At 48.9% G+C, this 22,500-nt stretch overlaps 8 protein-coding genes and 1 non-coding gene; 4 read left to right on the forward strand and 5 right to left on the reverse strand.

Moving 5' to 3' along the window:
• Nucleotides 1-1,922, forward strand: part of CNAG_00764 (ATP-dependent RNA helicase DBP4) — a 3,282-nt gene extending 1,360 nt beyond the window's left edge. Inside the window, exons 4-8 of the mRNA XM_012191031.1 lie at nucleotides 1-16; nucleotides 70-507; nucleotides 568-945; nucleotides 1,005-1,550; nucleotides 1,600-1,922. The exon at nucleotides 1-16 is cut by the window's left edge and continues 331 nt beyond it. Of these exons, the coding sequence (XP_012046421.1) occupies nucleotides 1-16; nucleotides 70-507; nucleotides 568-945; nucleotides 1,005-1,550; nucleotides 1,600-1,821 (1,600 nt within the window). The 3' untranslated portion in view covers nucleotides 1,822-1,922.
• On the reverse strand, nucleotides 1,835-3,541 carry CNAG_00765 (hypothetical protein). XM_012191556.1 has 2 exons: nucleotides 2,566-3,541; nucleotides 1,835-2,510 (listed from the first exon to the last, which is right to left on the reverse strand). The coding sequence occupies exons 1-2, from the start codon at nucleotides 3,067-3,069 to the stop codon at nucleotides 2,142-2,144; spliced, it is 873 nt and encodes a 290-aa protein (XP_012046946.1). The 5' UTR covers nucleotides 3,070-3,541; the 3' UTR covers nucleotides 1,835-2,141.
• A 1,306-nt stretch (nucleotides 3,542-4,847) lies between these two features.
• CNAG_00766 (hypothetical protein) lies at nucleotides 4,848-7,993 on the reverse strand. XM_012191557.1 has 7 exons: nucleotides 7,310-7,993; nucleotides 6,685-7,259; nucleotides 6,353-6,623; nucleotides 6,214-6,301; nucleotides 6,023-6,155; nucleotides 5,740-5,972; nucleotides 4,848-5,683 (listed from the first exon to the last, which is right to left on the reverse strand). The coding sequence occupies exons 1-7, from the start codon at nucleotides 7,881-7,883 to the stop codon at nucleotides 5,506-5,508; spliced, it is 2,052 nt and encodes a 683-aa protein (XP_012046947.1). The 5' UTR covers nucleotides 7,884-7,993; the 3' UTR covers nucleotides 4,848-5,505.
• Nucleotides 7,994-8,162: 169 nt separating this feature from the next.
• Nucleotides 8,163-8,987, forward strand: CNAG_12111. XR_001045398.1 has 1 exon: nucleotides 8,163-8,987. It is a non-coding gene; the product is annotated as a hypothetical RNA (non-coding RNA).
• Nucleotides 8,988-9,018: 31 nt separating this feature from the next.
• On the reverse strand, nucleotides 9,019-12,052 carry CNAG_00768 (hypothetical protein). XM_012191032.1 has 4 exons: nucleotides 11,005-12,052; nucleotides 10,541-10,967; nucleotides 9,500-10,496; nucleotides 9,019-9,403 (listed from the first exon to the last, which is right to left on the reverse strand). The coding sequence occupies exons 1-3, from the start codon at nucleotides 11,066-11,068 to the stop codon at nucleotides 9,881-9,883; spliced, it is 1,107 nt and encodes a 368-aa protein (XP_012046422.1). The 5' UTR covers nucleotides 11,069-12,052; the 3' UTR covers nucleotides 9,019-9,403; nucleotides 9,500-9,880.
• CNAG_00769 (STE/STE7 protein kinase) lies at nucleotides 11,206-14,542 on the forward strand. XM_012191558.1 has 7 exons: nucleotides 11,206-12,045; nucleotides 12,125-12,480; nucleotides 12,532-12,721; nucleotides 12,777-13,098; nucleotides 13,152-13,276; nucleotides 13,344-13,570; nucleotides 13,638-14,542. Exons 1-7 carry the CDS (start codon nucleotides 11,620-11,622, stop codon nucleotides 13,819-13,821), a joined length of 1,830 nt encoding a protein of 609 aa, XP_012046948.1. The 5' UTR covers nucleotides 11,206-11,619; the 3' UTR covers nucleotides 13,822-14,542.
• Nucleotides 14,543-14,795: 253 nt separating this feature from the next.
• On the reverse strand, nucleotides 14,796-19,105 carry CNAG_00770 (DNA mismatch repair protein MSH2). XM_012191033.1 has 19 exons: nucleotides 18,900-19,105; nucleotides 18,774-18,825; nucleotides 18,666-18,715; nucleotides 18,556-18,591; nucleotides 18,018-18,497; nucleotides 17,845-17,968; nucleotides 17,725-17,799; nucleotides 17,377-17,673; nucleotides 17,152-17,321; nucleotides 17,006-17,098; nucleotides 16,691-16,951; nucleotides 16,460-16,631; nucleotides 16,349-16,412; nucleotides 16,233-16,294; nucleotides 15,858-16,186; nucleotides 15,710-15,801; nucleotides 15,411-15,660; nucleotides 15,315-15,354; nucleotides 14,796-15,253 (listed from the first exon to the last, which is right to left on the reverse strand). The coding sequence occupies exons 1-19, from the start codon at nucleotides 18,900-18,902 to the stop codon at nucleotides 15,006-15,008; spliced, it is 2,898 nt and encodes a 965-aa protein (XP_012046423.1). The 5' UTR covers nucleotides 18,903-19,105; the 3' UTR covers nucleotides 14,796-15,005.
• A 529-nt stretch (nucleotides 19,106-19,634) lies between these two features.
• Nucleotides 19,635-21,087, reverse strand: CNAG_00771 (large subunit ribosomal protein L29). XM_012191559.1 has 6 exons: nucleotides 21,053-21,087; nucleotides 20,949-21,000; nucleotides 20,777-20,881; nucleotides 20,484-20,575; nucleotides 20,310-20,429; nucleotides 19,635-20,254 (listed from the first exon to the last, which is right to left on the reverse strand). The coding sequence occupies exons 2-6, from the start codon at nucleotides 20,993-20,995 to the stop codon at nucleotides 20,235-20,237; spliced, it is 384 nt and encodes a 127-aa protein (XP_012046949.1). The 5' UTR covers nucleotides 20,996-21,000; nucleotides 21,053-21,087; the 3' UTR covers nucleotides 19,635-20,234.
• A 221-nt stretch (nucleotides 21,088-21,308) lies between these two features.
• The window catches only part of CNAG_00772 (UV excision repair protein Rad23), a 1,826-nt gene continuing 634 nt past the window's right edge, over nucleotides 21,309-22,500 (forward strand). The window contains exons 1-7 of the mRNA XM_012191034.1: nucleotides 21,309-21,411; nucleotides 21,463-21,495; nucleotides 21,558-21,630; nucleotides 21,688-21,767; nucleotides 21,826-22,048; nucleotides 22,101-22,228; nucleotides 22,297-22,500. The exon at nucleotides 22,297-22,500 is cut by the window's right edge and continues 315 nt beyond it. Coding sequence (XP_012046424.1) covers nucleotides 21,376-21,411; nucleotides 21,463-21,495; nucleotides 21,558-21,630; nucleotides 21,688-21,767; nucleotides 21,826-22,048; nucleotides 22,101-22,228; nucleotides 22,297-22,500 — 777 coding nt within the window. The 5' untranslated portion in view covers nucleotides 21,309-21,375. The remainder of the gene's footprint in view (nucleotides 21,412-21,462; nucleotides 21,496-21,557; nucleotides 21,631-21,687; nucleotides 21,768-21,825; nucleotides 22,049-22,100; nucleotides 22,229-22,296) is intronic.

Consider the following 22,500-nt stretch of genomic DNA (forward strand, 5'->3'; position numbering starts at 1 on the left):
CACTAGTGGTAAACAGGCACGTCAAGTTCTTGTTATGATAAAATACTCTTCGCTGATTGGAATTTGTAGGTTCGATTCATCTTTGAAACTTTCAGACGTCTCCACCCCGGTCTCCCACTCATGCACCTCCACGGCAAGCAAAAGCAACCTACTCGCCTGGACATTTTCCAACGATTCTCCTCCTCCAAATCAGCTCTTCTCATCTGTACCGACGTTGCAGCTCGTGGTCTCGACTTCCCTGCCGTAGACTGGGTTATCCAGCATGACTGCCCTGACGATGTCGACACCTACATCCATCGGGTTGGACGTACAGCGAGGTACCAAAGTGCGGGTACAGCTTTGACTATTCTCTGCCCGAGCGAGGAGGAGGGAATGAAGGCCAGATGGGGAGAGAAAATGATCGAGGTCAAGAGAATAAAGATTAAGGAGAGCAAGATGGGCAACTTGAAGCAGTCTATGCAGAATTTTGCGTTTAAGGAGCCCGAGATCAAGTACCTTGGTCAACGTGTAAGTCATAGCTCTTATTCCTTATGGTCTCTTTTCTTCGCTAAGACCCTTTGGTGCTAGGCATTCATCTCATACATGAAATCTGTCCACATCCAAAAAGACAAATCCATCTTCAAGATTGATGAACTTCCCGCTGAGGCCTTTGCCGAGTCTATGGGTCTTCCTGGTGCCCCTCAAATTAAATTAGGCAACCAGAGGGCTGCCAAGGTGCGAGGACCGAGCAAGGAGGAATTGGCCAGGAAAGCAGAGAAGGAAGAAGAAGAGGATGAAGAAGAGGAAGAAGAGAGAGCGGTTGTGGGCAGCGATGAGGAAAGTGAGGAGGATGGAAGCGAAGGTGAAGGATCTGAGGACGAAGAGGAAGAGGTCGGCGATGAGGAAGAGAGTGGCGAGGGAAGCGGTAGTGATGAGGAAACTGAAGAGGAGCAAGGCGCTTCCAAGGTAAGTCAACTGAAAACCCATTTTCCATACTCAGTAGGTAAAACTAACATTCTAATCAGCCCAAAGTACCTGCCGTGCGCACCAAATACGACCGCATGTTTGAACGCAAGAATCAGTCTATCCTCACACCCCATTACACTGCTCTCATCGCTCACGATGCTGACAATGCCGCTGGAGCTGGCGAAGCCGATGATGACGACGACGTCTTCACCCTTGCCCGTCGAGATCACAACCTATCCGATGACGAGGAGGCTGATATCGATGTTACTCTCGGCGCTGAGGCTCTTGCTGCTGAATTGAAGAAACCTCTCATCACATCTGAAGATCTGTCTAAGCGAAAGCTCAAGGCAGCCGCGTCTAAGAAGGGTCTGCTAAAGAGCAGGCCTGGTCCCGAAAAGGTGCTGTTTGATGAAGAGACTGGTGAGGCTCGAGAGTTCTACAAGAGCGGCGTGGATGTGGAGAAGGAGATGAGTGCGACGGATAAGAGGAGGGAGTACTTGGAGAAAGAGAGAGAAATTATGAAGATCCAGGACAAGATCGACAAGGAGGTCGCAAGGGAGAAGAAGAAAGAGTTGAAGAGGAAGAGAAAGGAGAGGGAAAGAGAAGTGGGTGGTCTGTCTCCATCTACTAAAACTCTCATTGACGTCTTGATAGCTACGACAGATGGAGATGGGTGATGAACCCGTCGCTTACCTTGGTGGAGATGATGATTACGCCTCTGCTGATGAGGGTCGATCACTTTCACCTTCTCCTGCACCCTCTTCCGAACCCGAACGGCATTCCAAGAAGCAACGACGAGGAAGAGTGCAAGAGTCTGAGGCTGGTGATTTGGAGGATGAGGAAGCCCTCGCGCTCAGGTTATTGCAAGGATCATAATGTATGCTTTAATTGGAAGTGGGATGTATATCTGTTCATTAGTGAGCCATGACAAAGCCTTGAGCCTCGCATTTTCTTATGCGATGATTCATTCAACTTCTTTCTACCTATCTTCTGTGCTTTTTTTTGGCGCACTTGATCGTTATGTGATATGTTGCACTAATTGCTACCGAATGAAAGAAGATAATAACAGCGGCGGCGAGAAGATGGATATGACAATGATGTGTTGACTAATATACAAGTATGACAACGATGTGTAAGATGAAAATGGTTGAAAGAATGTCCAGTATACTGATAGATGAAAATGAAACGAGAGGCTATTAATGTCCAAGTGAAAGTCGCTTGATTTCAATGGCCACACCTTTCATAGATCCTTCAGTCTCAATGAATTTCCGATCACTCTTGGGTTTAGATGGTGTCATGTCGACATCCCCATCTGTATCAAGCCCACCGTCAATATCGTCGAGATCCTCTTCGGCCTCTTCAATCGCACCGAACAGCATTCCTCCAGGAGTAATTGGGGTATTAAGAGTGTAAGAGGAAGAACGTGAAGAAGGGTTGGATGGGTTATTGGTTTGTATAATAGAAAGAGTTGGGCGTGGTGGAGTAGTAGTGGGATGTACGAGGATAGCAGGTATGACGGGAGGAGAAGAAGCAAAAATGGGTGGGCTCGGAGAAGAAGGAACGTTCTATGATTGTGAGTCAACTAATGACCCAGAAGGTATAGACAGCTCTGATGCTTACCTGAGGGTTGTGTTTGACTTCGCGCAGGACAGATGCTTCTGAAGACAAGTGTCCGCGGTTCTTTTTGGGAGTATCTATGTTCTCGGACTCTCTAGCATATATGCCTGGTGGCCTAGCATTTTGCTGGCGCGGAGGCGTCCGATCACCCACGGGCCCAAGGGAACTCAAAGTCCTCTCAAGAGGAGGGGCTACGATAAACCTCTTATCAGGACTGAGATGAGTAGCAGACGAAGCAGAAGCCAAAGCATAGGTTGAAGTCGGGTCTGTGGCGTAAAAAGAGTGAGAACGCTTGGGCGGACCAGGGCGTATCGGACCCGTGCGGGGAGGCGGGGAAGGGGATGGAGATGGATAGGGGGATATGCGAACATAAGTCTGTGAGGAAAGCAAACGATCGTGGGTTACAATGCGTTCGAAAGGAGGCGTGGGAAAAGGTGAGGAGGGGACTGAAGAAGGATAACCGAGTCTCCTAGAGGAAGACAGCGAAGGGGAAGAGGATCGAGGCATAATATATATGTAGCCCTGCGACGGGAGTTGTTGATTGATGAGAAATGACCGACGATAGAGAACGACGAAGTAAGATAGGGAGATGATAGTGCGAGAACTCAACAGGAAGAAAGTTGAGACATAGGAGGGCTATACGAGTAGGATTATCGGATAGAATGAGGTCAGAAGAAATTGTAGATGGAATTGTAAAGAATGTAAAAGCAGGAAGTCTTATGGACAGAAGCACAGTATTTTTCAAGAAGGACAAGAAGGGGAAAGTGATAATAACAGCGAGAAAAGAAGAGGCTTCTGAGAACACAGGATGAGCGAGAAGATGAAGCCAAAGACCAGAGAACAGAGACGAGGGAAAACAGTACGTACTTGTCGGAAAAAACAACTACAAATCAAACATGCTAATCGTTGAGAACTTCTGAATTCTAGAAGATGTCACCAAATTGCCCTGAGTTACGATAAGTTTGACGAGGGTTATAATTGATTATTTTAGCTTGTAAGTTCGAGATTACCGATGCAGGTACGGCACAGCCGCCATGCGGGACGGCTTTTCATATTTCTCATCCGTAGTAGTACGTATGAGTCATATGTAATTCAAGTTCTTCTACCAGTATTCATATACTTCAATTGCTTTTCTTCTTCTCTGATCACTAATAACAATTGGGCCATCTGTCTCGGAACAGACACTAGAGAGACCCCAGAGAACAACGATGAGTGATAGGCTAGGCTTCCTGTATCTTTTTATCGCGCATTATCTGCCGGCTGCAGCCCGGTTTGCCGCATAATAAATGATTGATATGCTTCTTTTGGAGACCGGAAACTTTAGATGAGCCGTAGATCCGAGCCACTATTACATAGCCAGCCACAAACGACGGAGCTCAGCACTAGTATGGAGTGCATGGTGTCAAAATTATCTGAATTTTTCTGGCTTTTGGGGAGTTTAACGGGACAAATCTTCACCGACCACCGCGCCGAAACAATCTACTCGGCTCAGCTGCTCCGGTCGATTTGTTGCATTTTTGGTGCCTCCAACTGATTAAATGAAAACAGAGAAGATAGCGCCGGTAACTCATCAATGCTAGGTGGATCGATATCGGACAGCACCAGATGACGCACACTGATTACAGAGCCCACGGTGACCACAGAATTATCCTTGCGTCGCCAGCAGGCACATGTTGTTGTTGTTCAGTCCCGCTGCCTTCTGAACAACCGAACAAAGCTGATGATGTGATGATGTCCCCCCCGAAACAATGAGATTTCATTAACACGTGTCCTCACAGCTATCAACTATGGGCTATAAACAGCGAGCCTTGAGATGCATGATGCCGAACACTAGTAAACATGTCGGCGGTCTACATTACAGTCTTCGATCGCGGGCCGCAGTTTGACTCCGTTTTATTACTGCCAAGAATGGATAACAAGTTAGCTTACCGCAAATCAGGCATATTACGCGTTCCAACAGCCTCTTTTAGGCGTCTTTTGTAGGCCATTAAACCGCGTCAGGGGCTCAATCCCGGCCGAGATCTTCAGTTCACGCCAGATTTTAAACAATTTTGCGCATCCTATGTCTTCTTAATTATTACGAATCCGCATGGTAGGATGGAACTCAAATTAATGAGGATGACGACAAATATTGATTCAAAAGTTCTTCATCGGGACCTGCAACGTGGAAAAGACCCTTTGGGCTTTCCCGCTTCACTCTTTTACTGCCCCTCAACTATCATAGCTTCGATCTTATGATCAGCAATTTACGGGGAGTAGTTTTCTGGCCGCCGGCCTCGCCCTTCGTTACCCGCTCACCGCCGCTCGTCTTGTTTTAATTTGCATGTATGTCCCATGCCGCCTGCTGCTGATGGTTGTTGCTCTTTCTGGGCCTTGGACTCCAGCCTGAATATGGGATAGCTTGTTGTATTACCATCTAATGTCAAGCTTTGGTCATCTTCGCCGGTCGCTTTTGCTCCAAATAATTAGGAAGTAGATTTCATTGCCTTGGATGGGGAAATAATCTCCGTTACTAGCTTACATACTAACCGAGTACCCAGCACGTACTGTACCAATGCCCAGATGATAAAACCTATAATAATATCAACAATCCAATCAAATGATCGGGACTCAAAATCTGATGCCCCACTTTTTCCCTATCTTCCCACTCGTACTTCTAAAACCACCTTTGCTTGGCCACTGGACTCTTATTACTAAACCTCGCCGAGGAAAAACGTGCAGATGTTGTTGTTGTAATAATAATCTTCAAATAGGTAACGGATAGGGTATTAATTCATCTATCTTGCAAACTCGAAGCAATAGATCGGGGATTTATACTGGCTCCGATGGCCATCGCCACGCAACGACATGTGAAATATCAAGTCTTTTCATTCTCTTTCTACAATGGCCTGAAGTGACGTCTCGCAAAGACCAAAACGTCCACTCTCCATTTTCCATCGTTTGTTAACCATCGACATCAATTATCTTCAAAATCTCTGGCATCTTGGCCTGCAGTTCCATATGTCCCCTCAAGGCAGACGACACGTCAACATTCTCAACGCCTGGACACTCGACTGGTCCCAGACCGGCTACTCGAATACCATTAGACATCACCGCTGCTCGCGACACGACTTCATGTAATCTGTTAAAAGGTCAATGTATCAGTGACATGGGACGGAAAAAGTGCTCCGTACGCACCGCACAACACCCGCAAGAACAAGGTCGGCATCGCTCCAGGCGTTGACCAGCCTTCTGCTCACCACGCTTCGACACTTGCCCCATTCTTCAGTGCTGGGAGCGGCCGGTAAAGAGATCAGATACGCGGATTCGACATATGCAGGCACGGGGCTTTTGCTGTTGGAGGGTGGTGGGAGGGAAGCGAGGTAGAGGAGAGCATGTTGGATCGTTAATGCACCGACGGAAGAGCCAATCTGGCGTGTCATCAGTAAAACCATTTCAGTCTGGGGGAAAGCAAGCTCACAAGTACGACTGGTCTCTCTCCTTGGACTCGTTTCTCAATGACCTCGCCTAGCAATCTTCCAGCTTTCTTGGCTCGGTCTTGCGCATGCATCCAGGTATTATCGAGCGTCATGGTTGCCATAGAGTACACAGAACTGGAAATAACGTATCAGTTGGCGACTCAACTTCCACTCCGTGTCTGGATCTACTTACAGAGGCAAACTGACAGCCGCAAAGTAAGCATTGAGCAAGGTTCGTTTAATGATTTCTTTCTTGACTAGCCCCTTGAGCTTGCTTTCGACTTTATGTCCGGTGAGCGCCAGTTCCATTATCTAACTTCGACAGGACTTACCCCAGAAATCCACATCTCTTCCAGTCTTTAGCATAGTTGCACTTTCGAATCTCAACAAGTAGACGTCCCTTCCATCTTTCAGACCCAAAGCTCGCACTGAGTCATTCCCGTGCTCTACAGCTTTCGCTTCGGGTTGTGTTCCTTTACTTCGTGCTACCACACGGGGAGCGAGAGTAGCTTGAGAACTGGTCTTTGAGGAGCATATGGCCCTCCAAGTGGTGATAGCTTCAGTCCTTGAAACAGTGAGGAGACCCGGTGCAACGATGGTTGCCTTTTTTTTGTCATAGAACTAGTCAGCTTAAGATGTATACGCATGAACAACCAATGCCTACCGTAAGGCTAGGAGGCTTTTTTGCCTCTGCCAATCCCTTCTCTTCGCTAGCATTTTCTAGTGATGCCGGTTGTAAATCAGGTGAGCTAGCGGCGTTCGTGTCAACGCCGGATTGCTTAGTGAGATTAAGAAGCCTTTGCTCGAGGTCCAATCTCCCAGCCTCCACGTTCTTCTCAGCCTGCTCCTTACTAATGGTTCCGTCTCCTCCTTCCTCTTTCTCTCCTTCAACCCCGGGCTTCTCGGTAGTTTCTTCCTTTCCTTCCTTCTCCGCCGCTTTCTGGCTCACATTCTTTCTGGAAACTTTCAGATCATCAATCTCTTCTTGCGTCGCCTTGTGGCCATCCCCCACTTCAATAAAACTAAATTCATCCACACCCCTCCATCGTTCTCGCACCCGTCTGCCAGCTAGACCCCCACCACCCACTCCAAAAAGGGTTCCAAGTACTACCGGTGCTGCAGAGGCAGATAAGACGGTTCCAATACCAAGTGGAGCGAGGACGGCGGCTATGGCAGGGGCGGCAAGACCGCCTGTTACACCTAAGAGAACACCGCCTGCTACCACACCAGCTCCAGTTGCTTTGACAAGTCGTCAGCACCGCCTGGGTTCATTTCAGCAGGAAGCTTACCAAGGTGACGACCAAGCGCTCCACCCCAACCTTGAGAGTGGGCCGCCCTTGTACTCTCCACTTTCTCTTGCTGATCTTTTTCTGATGCGGCAAGCAAGGCTTTGAAGAGCGTGTTGGAAAGGTTTTTTTCGGCTTGCGGGACAAGTTCCTTGGCAGGTAAACCAAGTAGCTCCAAAGTATGATATGTAAGTGCTCTCGCAATGGGACTATATTTGAGAGCTTCATCCTTATTTCCTTTCTTAACATTTTCCTGTGCTTCCATGGCTATGCTAGCTTCCACCAATACACCTGAAATCCTTGTCACCTCTTGCTCTGACCACTCTCCTCTCTGATCACCAGCGACGGCTTTGACGTTCTCTGGTTCAATGGATGGGGGCAGATTGGCAATGTCAAAGGATAGGAGCTTGCAGACTGATTGGAGCCAAGATGTGGAGTTTTGCTTGTACCATTCTCTGGCTTCTGGACTAATAGGATGGGAAGGGTGTACGATGGCGCAGAGGGAGGCCAGAGCAACAATGAGCCGGATGGGAGGAGCCAGGGGATCAGGGGGCTTGGGGAGGTCGGTGCCCGTCATTCTGTACGTTCGAGCTTTAGAATCAGACACAGTCTTTAGAATGTTAATAGTTTAACAGGGCGTGGTTGGCGTCAAGGCGATCCTTGTGGTTCAAAGTTGTTCAACTGACATTACTCGAACTGCTGCGTGTCCGACCAACATTGAAGGCGCAAGTGAAGAGTGGGGCCAACCTCCACTTCAGGAACGTCACAATCATGATGTCACCCCACCGTCGAGTATTCCTTTTTTCATCTATTGCTCAAACGGCCGATGGATTCTGAAACATCAGGGGCTCACACTTCCGCGCTCGTGATTCCGAATGCCAGTCCCACCACATCAACAGCAGACCTTGTCCGGCCCAAGCCGCCGAGCAAGCGTCCCCAGGCTGATAAGTTGTGATGGTAGAAACTTCCTCTGCAAGCATTTGTTCTTGCTGTACGAAGAGTCTGCTGAAGGCCCCATGGACTGGTTACCGTTTGTTTTCACGGCCATTCGACTTTGCGAGGCCCCATTTTGCGATTTCAACCAGATTAGAGCGCTTTCGATCGCCAATCGAGACGGGGTTGGGTCTCTTTCCTCGAAATAAGTTATATGTTGAGGAAGAAGACCTCTTGACAACCAAACAGCGATGACACTGCCGATCTTGCTTTCTCCGATCGACCGTTTCGAGGGGCACAGGCATACCCAAATCTTGCGTGGAACGATCAACTGAGATCATTGCAAGAACAGGAACTGTCAGTCAAATGCTGAGAAAGCTGTCTCGACATTGATGGAAATATCCGAAATGTACAAAGAACTTTTGATAGCGGCTGCTCAACAAGCAAAAAAGCCAGGGGCTAAAGCTCGCGGAATATTGGAGAAAAAAACAAGCTTGAGGGCCAGTTCTGCTTTACGAGATAAAGTCAAACACGCCGTGCAAACAGCGAATGAAGGTAAACAGGTCTCCCAACGTGAGCAGAGACGTGGTTCTCAACGCATTCCATTCTTCAATGCTTTTCTCTCTCTATCCCTTTTCAAGAAGCAAAAGGTTGTTGAAGAGTCACCAGACTGTGAAAGTACTACTGCGTAGATGATGTTTCTTTTCTAGTGTCCATGTATGTATTAATGGTAATGATAAAGTTTGGGCTTATGGGTGTTGATCGTCCAGCTTAACTTTCTGGAGATTGTTGGCTGCATCATCTGAGCCTCGTTAAATCTGGCGAGGCATCGTGCTGTATGAAGGCTATGGCCGCAGATGAAAATAAAACAATATGCTACCAATATGTAATGGTCACAGTGCGTCTACTCCCATTCCTAACCCTCAAGCCAACATCACTCAAATAGACTGACAATATACTCACCTCCTGTCGTCTCAAACAAACAGACCTTCACGCGGAGAGGGATGATATGGAGTCATTGGAAGGGCTGGAAGGGGGGAAGAATCTGGTGTTAGATATTGTGACAATTCAAGCTTATACGTATATGATGGCGGTGGCCCCTTGACCCTTATAGAGGTTGTTCTGTCCTGTGGGTGGGTGAGAGTGGAGTAAAGACTGGGACGGCTGCGTTGGTTAGCTATATTTTGGCAGATGACGAGATAAGTGGAGTCATGTCATGAAAGAAAGTATCAGCTCGAGGCAGGTTTGAATCTGACACACCATTTATAGCACTAGCATTGGATCAAACCAACTGACCCAGCTTTGGACTTGTCGCCGCATATCTTATGCCCAATCCATCTTCTCCCACTTGCCCATGAACGGCCGCCTCGGGGGCGAACTTTGTTTATCAGCCGATAAAATCATCATCGAATCCCCACTGATTATCTTTTTTCCAAAGCCCGTGGTGGAGCATTAAAGATGCATGTCAAAGATATCACAATGCTCTCTGGATATTCCTTCGGGATGACAAGCGAAGAGACCTCGAGCGGTAGGGAATACAAGATGACAAGGAGAAAATGAAAAGGTGAATGAAAGGTCAGTTGCGAGCATGCATTTGCCTTGAATGCTTCTGCTTGATACTTTTGTTTCTGTATGGTCTTCTTACGCTATGCTCTCCACCTCGTCCAACTCGGGATCCCATTTAACAGCTTCGACGCTCTTGATACAAAGCTCGTAATATCCCTCCTTGACCTCTCCAACAGTTGCCTCCTCGCCAGCGCCGGCCAAGGGTGTCGCGGAAGAAGGCGCAGCAGCCACAGGGGCGGGTTTGGCAACGCCCTTGCGGTGGTATCCTCCACCCGGCTGAGGCTTTCCAGACATGCTGGAGCCGGCATTGGCATCCGGCCCCAGAATGCGGTCTTCCTCCAACATTGCCTTCAGTTCGGGATCGCCCTCCGCTTCGTCCACAGTACCTCTACCCCATCCGCCAATGGTCACATCGGCGATACCCTTCTTGCCTGTAGCAGCAGGAACGGGGGAAGCGACATCGTCTCTGTCTCGGCCGAGGAGAGCGAAACCAACAGTTCTGATCTGGGAGCGGCTCATGGCGACCGGAGACGGGGACACATGACCCTTTTTGATGAGGACGAAAGACGAAAGAGGAAGGTGGAGTGTTGTGAAATGGGGGAGGGGAGGGGTTAAAGGGTCGAGAGGCTGGGTGGAGGATGTGGAAAGGGGAGAGGGGGGCAGTTCGAGACGATGCTGGAAGATGTCCGTTCTACGGTTTATTAGCTCTGGTAAGATGTATTACGACATGCTTACCTGGGACGATCATCCACACCGATATTGACGACCCATCTGTTCCTCCACCCTTCCCAGCCCCTGTACGCGACGACGATTCTCAGATGGGTGGCCATGTCGAGGTCCCAAGTGTCCTGGCCAAACAGGGTGGACCTGGAAGTGTTCCTGAACCCAGCAAACCCCGTTCTGATCTTGCCGGCATGGGTAGGCGGGACGGCAGTAGACATGTAGCCATAGAATGCCATATGGGAGTAGCTGGGCTGTGGCGAGGCTGTGGGCTCTGCGAGTGGCTGGGAGGGAATGAGCTTGAGATCGGCTGTGGTGAGCCCGCCTAGCTGGGCGTCTGAGCCGGTGCTAAAGTGGTGGGGCTGGTCTACGGGCTGGTGGGTGGAGGTGAAGGAGAAGATTGTCTGCGGACCTGTCTCTGGATGGAGCTCCATCCGTGCGACTGGGCGGTGAGCGATGCATGCGTGTGGTTGACTCACCTTTTTGCGCATTCCGGCCAAAAAGGCTGGCAGACCTCTCAAGGTATGCTCTGAGTGCGGCCATTGTGAGTTGTAAAGAGGTGAATATGCACAGGAGGAAGGAAGAAATATCGAATGATGCCGTGACAGTCGGGAGCGGCAGCCGGGCGTAAGGCTGATGACTGATAACGCTAGCGTAATTAGTAATTCCTGCAGATCATCCACGCATCGGTCTCATGCACAGACATCCCAACCTCCTTTCCCATCTACCACTCCGACTATTTCCCACTACCTGCCCAGCTACTGCCGGGCTAGAAGCAGGCACGAAACAGCAGCTACAACCGCCGCCCAGCACGCATCCCGCCAAGTCTGCCCCTACGTAAATAACGGGCGCGCTCAGTCTCGTTCCTCCCGGCAACGCCCTGTCAAGTTCTAAAACGATCCAATCCTTCTCTCAAATCATTCCTGCTCGACCTTTCTTCCTCGCATCCTTTCCTCCTTCCAGCCAGCCTTTTCTTCCTTCCTCTTTTCTGCCCCTCCTTCCCCGCATCGCGTTCGCCACCCGCCACATTATCCCCCAGCGAGCAGCGACACGCGCGCAGCATCACCCCTCCTTCCTCCCTTCCACCAACCACAATGACAGACCCTACGCCCCCCGCCCTGGACAGTCTCTCCCTGGCAGACAAGGCGCCTACTCCCGAAGAAAGTCCCGAAGACGCCGCTGAACAGCCCAAGCCCGCGGCCTCACCGTCCGCAGGCACACCCGGCCATGACGCCCAAAGCTCATCCACCTCGCCCCCGCAACGCCCTCAGTCCATGCAGACAAATGACAAGGCGCCAGATACATCTGCTCCGGCTTCCAGGCCCCAACCGCAACATGTCCCTGCATCGGCACCTGCGCTTCCCTCTACCAACCCCGTCCGTCCACAGCCGGGCGCCCGTCCTGGAGCGGCGAGGGGTATGCCCGCGCCCATGGGTATGCGGGCGCAAGCAGGCCGAGGCGCTGGCGGCCCCCAGATGCAGACCAAGATGCTGCCCAGTTTGCAGGCTAAAATGGACAAGGTGTGTATCGCTCCATCATTTATCCCGCTGCATACTCATCCAGAGGCTGTGCTGACAAACCACACTATGCTATCATTAGATCGCGGCGTCTCGGCAAGGGCCACCTCCCTCCTCTGGCATGCATGATCCGAATGCCACATCCATGGGCGCCCTCTTACGCTCCCAAGCCCTCCGCGCCCCCGGCGCATCGCAAGCTCCTCCCGGCCCCGGACCGGCTTCAGGCCCTTTCGGTCTCGCCGCTCGGCGCGCAGCTGCTGGGGGCCCTCCGAGACCGAATTTGGGTATGATGGGTATGGGTGCAAGTGCGCCGGGTGCGGTTGGACGGGGATCAGGTCTGGCGGGTAGACGGGGGCCCCCTGGAGGACTGACACTGAGTGGGATGAAGGGTGCGATCAAGGATGAGGGAAACAAGTTTTCAGACTTTCAGGGTGTCATGTGGGTTCAGCAGACTCCTTTTCCATGACTGTGGGCTGATCTCAAGTACAGGGACCCGTCTGGATCGCTGAGATTCTCAAAGAAGGCTGTCCTGCATGCAAAGGGCGTGGACTTTGAGGATGGGCAAAGTTTCAAGATCAATATGGATGAGATCGAGGTGCTTGGAGAATTAGGAAAGGGCAATTACGGTTCTGTGCACAAAGTCTTCCACCGTCCGACAGGCGTCACCATGGCCATGAAGGTGATCTTATTCTTTCTTGCGTCGCTTCTGGTCCAGTAACTAACAAACACGACAGGAAATCCGGTTAGAACTTGACGATTCCAAGCTCAACGGCATCATTATGGAACTCGACATCCTACACCGGGCCGTTGCTCCCGAAATAGTCGAATTCTACGGTGCATTCACCATTGAATCATGCGTCTACTACTGTATGGAGTACATGGATGCCGGTTCACTCGACTCTCTCACCGGTGGCGGTGTGGCGGCCAAAGATCAAACAAAGGATGAAGAAAACGATGCGACAAAACGAGTGCCGGAGGATGTATTGAGGAGGATTACAGCGAGAATCGTGAAAGGGTTGAGGTTCTTGAAGGATGAATTGCAGATCATCCATCGAGGTGAGTTTTCCATGTGCAATGAAAACGGGAGGAAATGTGCTGATATGATGTAGACGTCAAACCCACAAATGTGTTAATCAATGGCAAGGGAGAGGTCAAGATGTGTGACTTTGGCGTTTCAGGTCAGCTCGAAAAGAGTTTGGCCAAGACCAATATCGGTTGTCAATCCTACATGGCTGTACGTCTTTCCCTCTCCTCCATCTCAAAGAGCCTCCCAGCTAACCCGATTCCCTCTCTTTCTTTAGCCCGAACGTATCAAGTCTGAAACTGCCAACCAGAATCCTACATATACTGTCTCTTCAGACGTCTGGTCTGTCGGTCTGTCCATTGTCGAGCTTGCCAAGGGGTGTTACCCCTACCCACCGGAGACGTATGCGAATGTGTTTGCGCAGTTGCAGGCGATTGTGCATGGCACTCCGCCAACGTTGCCACCTGGGTACAGCGATAATGCGAATGATTTCGTTGCCAAGTGGTACGTCTCTCACCCCTTTCTCTTCGTGTTTGAATTTGACAATGCTGATAATGAGCGCAATCTTTAGTCTTGAGAAAGATCCCAACCGACGACCGACTTATGCTCAGCTCTTAGAACATCCTTTCTTGGTAGCGGACAAGGGCGCAGAAGTTGACATGGTTGGATGGGTGGAAGGGGCGTTGAAGCGCAAGGCAGAGAGGGGGATTGCGAGCCTGAATCCTATCCAACCACCTGTCCCTTTGGAACCATAATCGGCCTCCCCTTTCCATGATCGCCCCTTCTTAAACATCCCGCAAAAGCAACGCACTTGAGAGCGCATCAATGAACATTCGACCCCTTTCCACGAACTGTCACGGCATAGATACAATCATTTTTTTACAAACATACCAATATTTCTCGCAAAGAAAGCTTTTTTTAATCCTCCTCTTGCCGCTAGTCGGCTTGTAACCTTCCACCAAAATCTATTTTGGATCGTCGTCCAAATTATATATCGACATTTGACCAACTTTCACCAGCCGCCAGACACGAGGCAACCCATATACCTGGCACTTTTCCCTTTCCATCCTTTTCCATCAATCCCCGCTTTTCTTTTCATAATCTATCAATTACTCCCCTTTTTTCCCGATCAATCAACACACTTTACAGAGTACAAAGTATTGCCATCGTACCATGGGGATTTTATGTTTCAAAATCTTCCATTTCTTCATAGAGGTCATGATTTGGTTATCATTTTTAAAATAGGATATGTCCCAAGGCTCTTCTTATTGCTTTCTTCTATTCCTGTCTTTCGAACATCGTTTTTTTTTTTCTATATACAAGGCAACTAGGGATACACAGTACAATATGGGGAGGATTATATGATCGCGTATTTTTATCGGTCTATTTATGTTTTTTAAGAAGCGTTGATAGGCCAGCACAAATCTATAGATTAATGGCACCTGCAATGCACATCAGTCATAGGAAAACGAGCAAAAACTCAACGTGAAATTTACGCAAGATATCGGCCATCACCTCTGAGATGGCAATGCCCTCGAACGAACGACCAAAGAGAATTTTCCAAAGACGAGGTATCTCGCTTGTCAGTCGCTCGTTCTCCAAGTAATAGTATCGAATAACGTTGTTGCGACTACCTTACCCAGAACAGCCATTGAATCGTTGGCAGATAGGTTCTCTGAAGAGCCTTTAGGCGTGAGACGATAAGCGGCAAGCGAACGTGGAGGCAAATAACGAGAAATATGGGTAATACATTCTCTACTTCGATTCACGAGTTCTATCAGAAATTGCCCCGGTTGATCTAAAGCATTATCCCGCGATCAGACTTTCGATGGAAAGATATGCATACATACAACTAGAAAAAAGAGCCTGCATCTGCAGTGACAGGGTGTTTTAGTTAATTTTTCTTCTGCCTCCATCCACCGAGAGGCGAACGAACAGTCTAGTACGTGCTCATCAAGCTCTTCACCCACTCGTTCCCTTCCAATCGGTCCTTAAATTCTTCCGCAGTATCCTTCAACAACTGAACCATCTCATCTTCACTCATGGCCATCTCAGCATCCGCCCCTCCTCCACTCCCAGCGGCAGAGACGCGAGACTTCCAGGTGTCGAGGAACTCTTTGACGATGTCTGTACCAGCATTGATTTCGGTCTTTGAAAACTTGGATGATGGAGCTGAGGTTTGGTCGTCTGCAGCAGTTGATACATGTCAGCATGCGGGATACCTAGGTTATCGAATATAAAGTCTCACCTCCAAAATCTTCCAGCTCTTCCGCTTTACGCTTGGCGAGCTACATTGTTGCGTTGGCGGTATACCCTTAAAGGAAGAACTACAATGAGAACTCACCTTTACGACACTCTCAGGAAAGTTTGCCAACTCGGCCACATGGATACCAAAACTTTGATCACAGATACCTTCTTTGACTTGGTACAGCAATGTAATGTCCCTTTCCTTCCCACCCCCTTCTCCATCTTTGTCTTTGACCAGGGCTTCAACGTGCAAATTCTTAACATGAGGGTTCTTTTCAGAAAGGGTGGTAAGCTCGTGGAAGTGGGTTGCGAAGAGACAGAAGCAGTGGATCTTTTCGGCAATGTATCTGGAATTCGTAGTCAGCAAACACTCTTGCAACAAGTTGAAAGACGCACTCTGATATCGCCCAAGCAAGACCAAAACCATCGTATGTAGATGTACCTCGACCGAGCTCATCGATGATGATCAAAGAATCTTTGGTAGCAGACTGCGGAATTATCAGCACACAAATCAATATTTACACTAGAAAATTTATGTGCCTACTCTCAAGATGGTCGCTGTTTCCAACATCTCTGCCATGAATGTACTGACTCCCTTCAATTGGTTGTCCCCAGCACCAACCCTCGCAAGGATACAGTCAAAGATGGGTAACCGAGCTTCTGTGGCGGGCACAAAACATCCAACCTGAGCCATAAGGGCAATGACACCAATCTGTCGAATGTACGTCGATTTACCACCCATGTTCGGTCCAGTAAGAATGATAAATTCGGAATCACCCTTGCGCATCTCATGATCATTAGGGATAAAGACAATATCGTCTTGAACTTCAAGACAAGGATGACGGGCGCCTAGAACAACGACATCGCCGGTGCCTATACTCTTGTCAGACATGATTTTCGATGAACGAACAGAATGTACCTTTTTCAGTCAAGATGGGCTTGACATAAGGGATGGGAGCCTCAGAAGAGACGTGAGCCATACTAATCATAATGTATGAACTTCCTTGTCGTCTTTTAACTAAAGCGCAGACATACCTGACAATGACGTCGACAGCTGCAATCAAGTTATCCAGCATTTCCAAAACTGGTGTGTACGAGGCTTCGTTAAATCAGCGGCTGTCGCTTAATGTTGCTCCGAAGACTCACAAGCGATTGAAACGACCTCCTTAACAAGGTGCCTCTGCTGCTTCTCGTACAGTTCCTGCAATCTGAAGTACTCCTCGCTCAACGCCTTGAGGGTCTTAGTGGTGAATATGGTACCAGACTTTTGGGTAGCGAGGTCAATATATTCCTTCTTGTTACGAATGAGGCTAGCCTCCTGTAAAAGCAGTGTCGTTTAGTGATGGGTGCTTTTTGATATAACGCAAGAGGACATACCGCCTTGGTAATCCTGAAGGAGTACTTATAAACTTGATGGTTCTCCAAATGAAGCTTCTTGTCGATATCCAGACCCAGATCATTCCCAACTCGCCTGTGTTCATCATCAAGTTGATCTCGCACGTTTAACAACTCTTCTCTGAATCTCTGAAGATCCTCATCGATAGTAGGAAGTATCACATAATTGTGATTGGCAAGTTCGTCAAGATCGATGGTGTCTTCTACCATGGAAGAGTAGTTTACAAGTTTTTCAATATGTTCCTAAGGGATCGAGGTCAAAGAAAAAACTTGACGGTAGAATGAGCAAGTACACACGCGTAAAGGCTTGAGCCAAATCTCCTCAATAAGGTCTCTAGCCCCTAGTTCTGGAGTGTTGGCATTTTCGAGGATTTCCTGCAAACCAGGCAGCTAATCATCTCAGGTTAGTGTTCTATTCCCTTTTATGACCGTTCGGATCTCACCAGCTGCACAGCTTGGTACACTCTGACAACGTCTTCCAATCCAGCCACTCGTTTGTGGAACTTTTTCGAGATTCTGTGGAAGTCAGGCATCTGTTTGAGATACTTTGTTTGAATCGATTGGCGATTGACAGAATCCTCAACGAAAACCTCAACCATAGTCTGTCTTTGAACTAGAGTCCACGTTAGTGGATGTTCACCTAAACATGCAGTATATCTAATACGCACTAATCTCATGGCGATTCACCAGAGGCTGTTTCAGCCACCTTCCCAACAACCTTGTCCCTTGACTAGTCTTGCACCTGTTTAACAATCCATATATGCTCATATTCCTGTTACCACCCAGCTCTTGAGGATTTGGCATCAGGTTCAAAGCCTTGAGGGCTGACGCGTCAAGTTTCATGTACTGAGAGAGATCATGACGATGTAATCGGAGTTGGCCATGGAGAGAGAGGTCGGATAGAAGTGAGAGGTAATTGATAAGGGCTGATAGGGCAGACATGGCGATTTTGAGGTCAAACTCCGCTGTGCCACATGATTAGCTGAGACAACAAAGTTTCGTTGTTTAGAACATACGCAAAGCGGCACCAGCATGAGACTCGTCCAGCAAACGATTAAGGTCCTGTTCAACATTCTTGGTTTGGAACTCGCCTAAGTCTCGTAAGCCACTGGCCGGCGACTTATCAAGGTACTTACTGGATTTGCGATCAGTGACGATGACCCCACACCACTCCACCAACATCCTTAATTTGGCCAGCTCTGGACGCTTCTCATCTGCTTGCAATACGCATTCCTTTACACCAAGTTGGATTAATAGCGACTGGTTCTTGGTCAGCTTGAGAATAATTTCAAGGAAGCTAGCTACATACCTCAGTGTTTGAAAAATTCTCATCATCAACGAATTCGGACACTCCTACCACCTTTTCTTGTACATCCACGAAACCCACACCGACAGTATTTACCCCGTCCTTGACCACCACCCTAATGGCCATTGAGACCGCATTCGCTGTCAGATCTTTGTCACTGAACAGCAGATCTTCGACTTGGCTCAGATTGCCAGGTGAAGCTGTCTTTGAAATCTCCCATTTGGAGTGATCCTTTCGGCTTCCAGGAGCGACTCCTCCCGTGGGGGCGTAGATTTCGATACGCATCTGCTTGGTTGTAAGGGCCTCGCGGAGGAACGCTTTGGTCAAAGCCATGGAGATGGTGACAGAAGGCAATCCTCGAGCATATGATCCAGAAGAGGACGAGGGCTTAGAGCCTGAGCCGAGGTATTTGAGGACGTTCGTAGTTCTATAGACTTCGTTGGCAATGAAGATGGCGTCGGCGCCGTGAGCCGAGTAGTAATCCTATTGCAGCGTATCAGTCTATTAACCCTTTTCTTTTAGCTCAATAATGTTAACAGACCCCACGGTCGAACAGCCTGATCATGCCGTCCAATTTCTAAAGGTGACTTTTATATTAGCTACACGCCCGCCTCTACCGTCATGTCGAGGCGTCGCTGAGGTATAACTCACAGTCGGCATGCGCTCCACAAATCGAACAAATTTTTCCTCGCTGTCCTTGTCTAGATAGATCATCAGCCAGCGCTTCTCAAATTATAACAGGGAACCATAGGAACTTGCCCATATCAAAAAGCGGCTTGGGCGCCGAGGTGGATTCGTTCCCATACATAGGCTGCAACCAGACGGCGCTGTCAGCAAAGCTGCTTTTTCTTTCCCCCAGGATGTATGTAGCCAGAAGTCACTTACCATCTTGAGAAGTGTCTGGATTTATGGAGAGGAAAGGAGGAAGAGGGAAAGATGAAGATTAAAACCACGCGACAAAGACAAACCCCATGAGCGATGTCGAGTAATCTTTCAAGACGACGCGCGTGGGTGGAGGCTTGAAGGTCAAGTCCCCTGCGACCAGGAAATGGTTTACCGCTGGGATTTCACAAATATACCATACAGCAGGCAGAAAGAAGAAGAAAAGAGTTCTGTTCTTTATTTTGTCCGCCACAGCGTAATCGCCCGTTATACATACAGCAACTAACTATGATTGTCGATACCAGCAAGTGCAACTTTTGGAGCACGTATAATGACGGATGTCCGTCTGTCGGGTCAATCAGTTACAGCAGCTTTGCTGCCATATGATCAATGCTGATTTTCTCGATGAATGCTTTGAGCCATAACTATATCTAAATTTAGATCTGGACATCCGCTCGTCGTCATAACCATATGTAGAAGTAGATGGACTAAGCATTCTTCATGGCAAATATCAGGCGAAAACAGTGATCTTTTACCATGAATCTTCCGGCATTAAGAGTCGATGATTCTAATTACGTCTCTGGGTAACGCGCATGTATTAAATCAAAAATTGGAGAATATCAGGGGACCTTACAGAGTTGTGTGGTCTCTATTTATCCCGATTTTGTCGGTTTACACCCCACGATATTGCTCATTGAGGTGAACTGTCTGCAGTAGTAATCTGCTTTCATTTTTGTCTTCAGCATGCCCATAGTGTTGCTTTTATGTTCGCCGTCGAGTTGACAAGATGATTTTGTTCAACGTGCTCCGTGACGTTGACATCGAAGTCCAGGCCTTTGTCATATCAATTTATGAAGGTCGGCCATCATTACGGTAATGAGAACAATCTGCCAGCTTGCGCTTTACGTCCTGACCGAAAAGTGTAATCTCATGGTACACATGTGAATCACATTTTAGTCATCCCTCCTAGGAAATCTGCTCAGATTGGCCGAAATGAATGATCTAGGTCCTCTTCCCTGTCAGCTGTCGCCGAATTCACAGACTACAAATCACAGTCGGCAGCAACACAGGGGTGTACCGCATAGAGTGCAAGAAGGTAGTTGGTGTTCCGATGTTCGGAGGCAAATGGGTGCCGGCTACAATTGATAGACGACAGATGCGTTCCGCAGAGTGAATAGACTTGATTATTTCGGAGTGCCAGAAATTCGAGCTGCAAGTCAGTCCTCAGACAGATCCCGGTCATGTCCTCGCTCCACCCAGGCTCATCATTCCAATGCAAAAACAGTATCATGGTACACTCATGCATCCCCGATCCAGCTAGCCCGTAGAAAAACTCCTTTAAGCCTTGAGGGCGATCTCTGCATGATAATGTCAGCGATTTTACCCTTTAATCCAATCGAAGACTGGACATACTCCTCTTGGGGAAGTGAACGTTCTTCTTGTGCTGCTTCTCGGTGATAGCAGAAGCCTCCTTGGTAGTCAATCGTCGTCGGATGGCACGGGTCTTCTTGTATCGGAGGTCAAGGGGGAGGTCTGTAGAATAAAAGTCAGACGGTGTAAGGTGGAAAGAAAGGACGATAGGCGTACACTTGGACTTCTTGTAGAACTCCCTGAGGTTTTGCCTCTGCTTCTGGTTGATGACAGTGAGGACTCGGGCAATGGACTTGCGGACAGTGTTGCTACGTGAATCGTCAGCGACAGCCCCGAAATTTGGAATTTCCCCCCGGCAATCTCCTTTAATACTGTTCACGGGGAGAAAGGCATCGAGGACACAGACGCATCCCCCCACCCATCATCCGGCGCAGCTCTTCTCATCTCCCACTGCGCTCTCCAATCCTTTCTCCAAAGCCGATCCCTCAAATCAAAAACCCAATACCCACATCTTGGTCAACTTGCTAGCAGAGCCACCGGCGATCTTCTGCACCCTCAAAGAGGCAAGCTCAGTCTTGAGCTCGGTAAGCTGCTCCAAAAGGTCCTGCTTGCTCCTATAACAAAAGTTCCTCCATCAGTACCGCTCTTTGTTATGTTGATGTTGAGTCGGTCGAAACGCACTTGGACTGGAGCTCGAAGGCTCGGATCTTGGATGAAGAAGAGGCCATTTTTTCTGCGGATTGTTAGACTGATGTCCAGAGGAATGATACAAGTGGTGAACGCACAGTAAGAGAAGGCTTGACGGTTGAGAGGAGTGGATTGTGGACTCGTTATCCTCGAAAAGCTGAGGCGGCGGGCGTAGCAGTCGGCGTTTCGCGCAAATATCCTCCGGAGTTTCGTGTGGCAGGCCGAGCAATGTGTGACGTGGAATAACCAGTAAGGACCGGCTACGGAGATTCCATAGTACTCCGTCCATTCTCCAGTCTGGGGGGACTTATAGATGACGAACACGAAGCGCTCTCCCAGGAAAGTAGGGTGTATCGATGGAGTACAGTTTGTATCTGCATCGGTCTTCTTTTCCCACTGTATACTTACTTGCTCAGGCAAAATGGTCAAGATCACTTTCAAGACTGTCCAGAACAAGGTATGCTACGCAGATACAGCTTACTCGGCTCGCCACTTACATACTCTCTAGCTGTTCACTGTCGACGCCCAAGGTTCCGATACCGTGCGTGTATTTGATTATATGGAGAAGACAAAGGAGGAGTGCATGGACTGATGGGTATTTAGGTTGCCGATCTGAAGAAAAAGATTCAGGAGACTCAGACTTTCCCCGTTGAGAACCAGAAGCTCATCTACTCCGGTGCGTCTTCGTCTTTCTGCTATGGACATTGCACTTATGCTAAGCATCTCTATGCAGGAAAGATCCTTAATGATGCGTCTTCCGTTGAATCACTCAAGATCAAGGAGAAGGACTTTTTGGTAGTGATGGTTTCTAGGGTGAGTAAAAATGGCTTGAAGGTTCGTCATATCATAACTCCAGGCATTCTTTTCATAGCCCAAAGCTACCCCTGCGGCCACTCCTGCTGCTCCTGCGACCCCTGCTGCTCCTTCCACCCCTGCTCCCGCTGCCGCTGCTTCTGAAGAAGCATCTGTTGCAAACCCCGCCGTTCCTGCTCCCTCTGCTCCCTCTGCCGAATCAGCTCCTGCTCCTGCCTCTGCCCCTGCCGCTGAGCCCGCTCAATCATCTGCTGTTGAGTCTGGATTAGGTGGCTCTTTCGGTAAGCCAGGTTCGTTTCGCTCACACGGTATCAAGCTAAACGCTTTGTATAGTCACTGGACCTGCCTTGCAAGCTGCCATTGATGGTATGGTTGAGATGGGCTTCGAGCGTGACCAGGTTATCCGGGCTTTGAGAGCAAGCTTTAATAACCCTGACCGAGCTGTGGAGTACCTCATGAGCGTGAGTCTCGTCACAATGGTTGATGTTATTTTAGGGCGCTCGGTTATGGAATTGACATCGTACTATAGGGCAACATTCCTTCTGTTGAAGGTACCGCTCCTGCTGCCCCCGCCCCTGCTGCTCCCTCAACTCCTTCTGCAGCCGCCGCCCCCGCTCAACCTGCCGTTCCTTCCGAACCAGCTGCTCAGCCCGCTGCCAGCGCTCCACCTGCTTCCGCAGGCGGAAGTGCTGACAACCTCTTTGCTGCCGCTGAAGCTGCCATGAACCGTGAT

This window comes from Cryptococcus neoformans, chromosome 1 (genome assembly GCF_000149245.1).
Source record: "Cryptococcus neoformans var. grubii H99 chromosome 1, complete sequence".
NCBI classification, from domain to species: Eukaryota; Fungi; Basidiomycota; class Tremellomycetes; order Tremellales; family Cryptococcaceae; genus Cryptococcus; species Cryptococcus neoformans.

Bases quoted from the DNA above. Each gene is read 5' to 3' on its own strand.
- CNAG_00765 (XM_012191556.1), bottom strand. From the start codon at position 3,069: ATGCCTCGATCCTCTTCCCCTTCGCTGTCTTCCTCTAGGAGACTCGGT. The intron at 2,511-2,565 runs GTAAGCATCAGA...TCACAATCATAG, and splicing joins AAGTCAAACACAACCCTCAG to AACGTTCCTTCTTCTCCGAG.
- CNAG_00766 (XM_012191557.1), bottom strand. From the start codon at position 7,883: ATGACGGGCACCGACCTCCCCAAGCCCCCTGATCCCCTGGCTCCTCCC. The intron at 6,624-6,684 runs GTAGGCATTGGT...GACAAAAAAAAG, and splicing joins AAAAGCCTCCTAGCCTTACG to GCAACCATCGTTGCACCGGG. The intron at 6,302-6,352 runs GTAAGTCCTGTC...CCGGACATAAAG, and splicing joins AAGAGATGTGGATTTCTGGG to TCGAAAGCAAGCTCAAGGGG.
- CNAG_00768 (XM_012191032.1), bottom strand. From the start codon at position 11,068: ATGGCCGCACTCAGAGCATACCTTGAGAGGTCTGCCAGCCTTTTTGGC. The intron at 10,968-11,004 runs GTGAGTCAACCA...CTCACCGCCCAG, and splicing joins TGGCCGGAATGCGCAAAAAG to TCGCACGGATGGAGCTCCAT. The intron at 10,497-10,540 runs GTAAGCATGTCG...AATAAACCGTAG, and splicing joins GGTGTGGATGATCGTCCCAG to AACGGACATCTTCCAGCATC.
- CNAG_00769 (XM_012191558.1), top strand. From the start codon at position 11,620: ATGACAGACCCTACGCCCCCCGCCCTGGACAGTCTCTCCCTGGCAGAC. The intron at 12,046-12,124 runs GTGTGTATCGCT...TGCTATCATTAG, and splicing joins TGCAGGCTAAAATGGACAAG to ATCGCGGCGTCTCGGCAAGG. The intron at 12,722-12,776 runs GTGATCTTATTC...CAAACACGACAG, and splicing joins GCGTCACCATGGCCATGAAG to GAAATCCGGTTAGAACTTGA.
- CNAG_00770 (XM_012191033.1), bottom strand. The intron at 17,322-17,376 runs GTGCGTATTAGA...CGTGGACTCTAG, and splicing joins GGTGAATCGCCATGAGATTA to TTCAAAGACAGACTATGGTT. The intron at 15,254-15,314 runs GTGAGACTTTAT...CAACTGCTGCAG, and splicing joins AGAGCTGGAAGATTTTGGAG to ACGACCAAACCTCAGCTCCA.
- CNAG_00771 (XM_012191559.1), bottom strand. From the start codon at position 20,995: ATGGCCTCTTCTTCATCCAAGATCCGAGCCTTCGAGCTCCAGTCCAA. The intron at 20,430-20,483 runs GTACGCCTATCG...TTTATTCTACAG, and splicing joins GTTCTACAAGAAGTCCAAGT to ACCTCCCCCTTGACCTCCGA. The intron at 20,255-20,309 runs GTATGTCCAGTC...ATTATCATGCAG, and splicing joins CGTTCACTTCCCCAAGAGGA to AGATCGCCCTCAAGGCTTAA.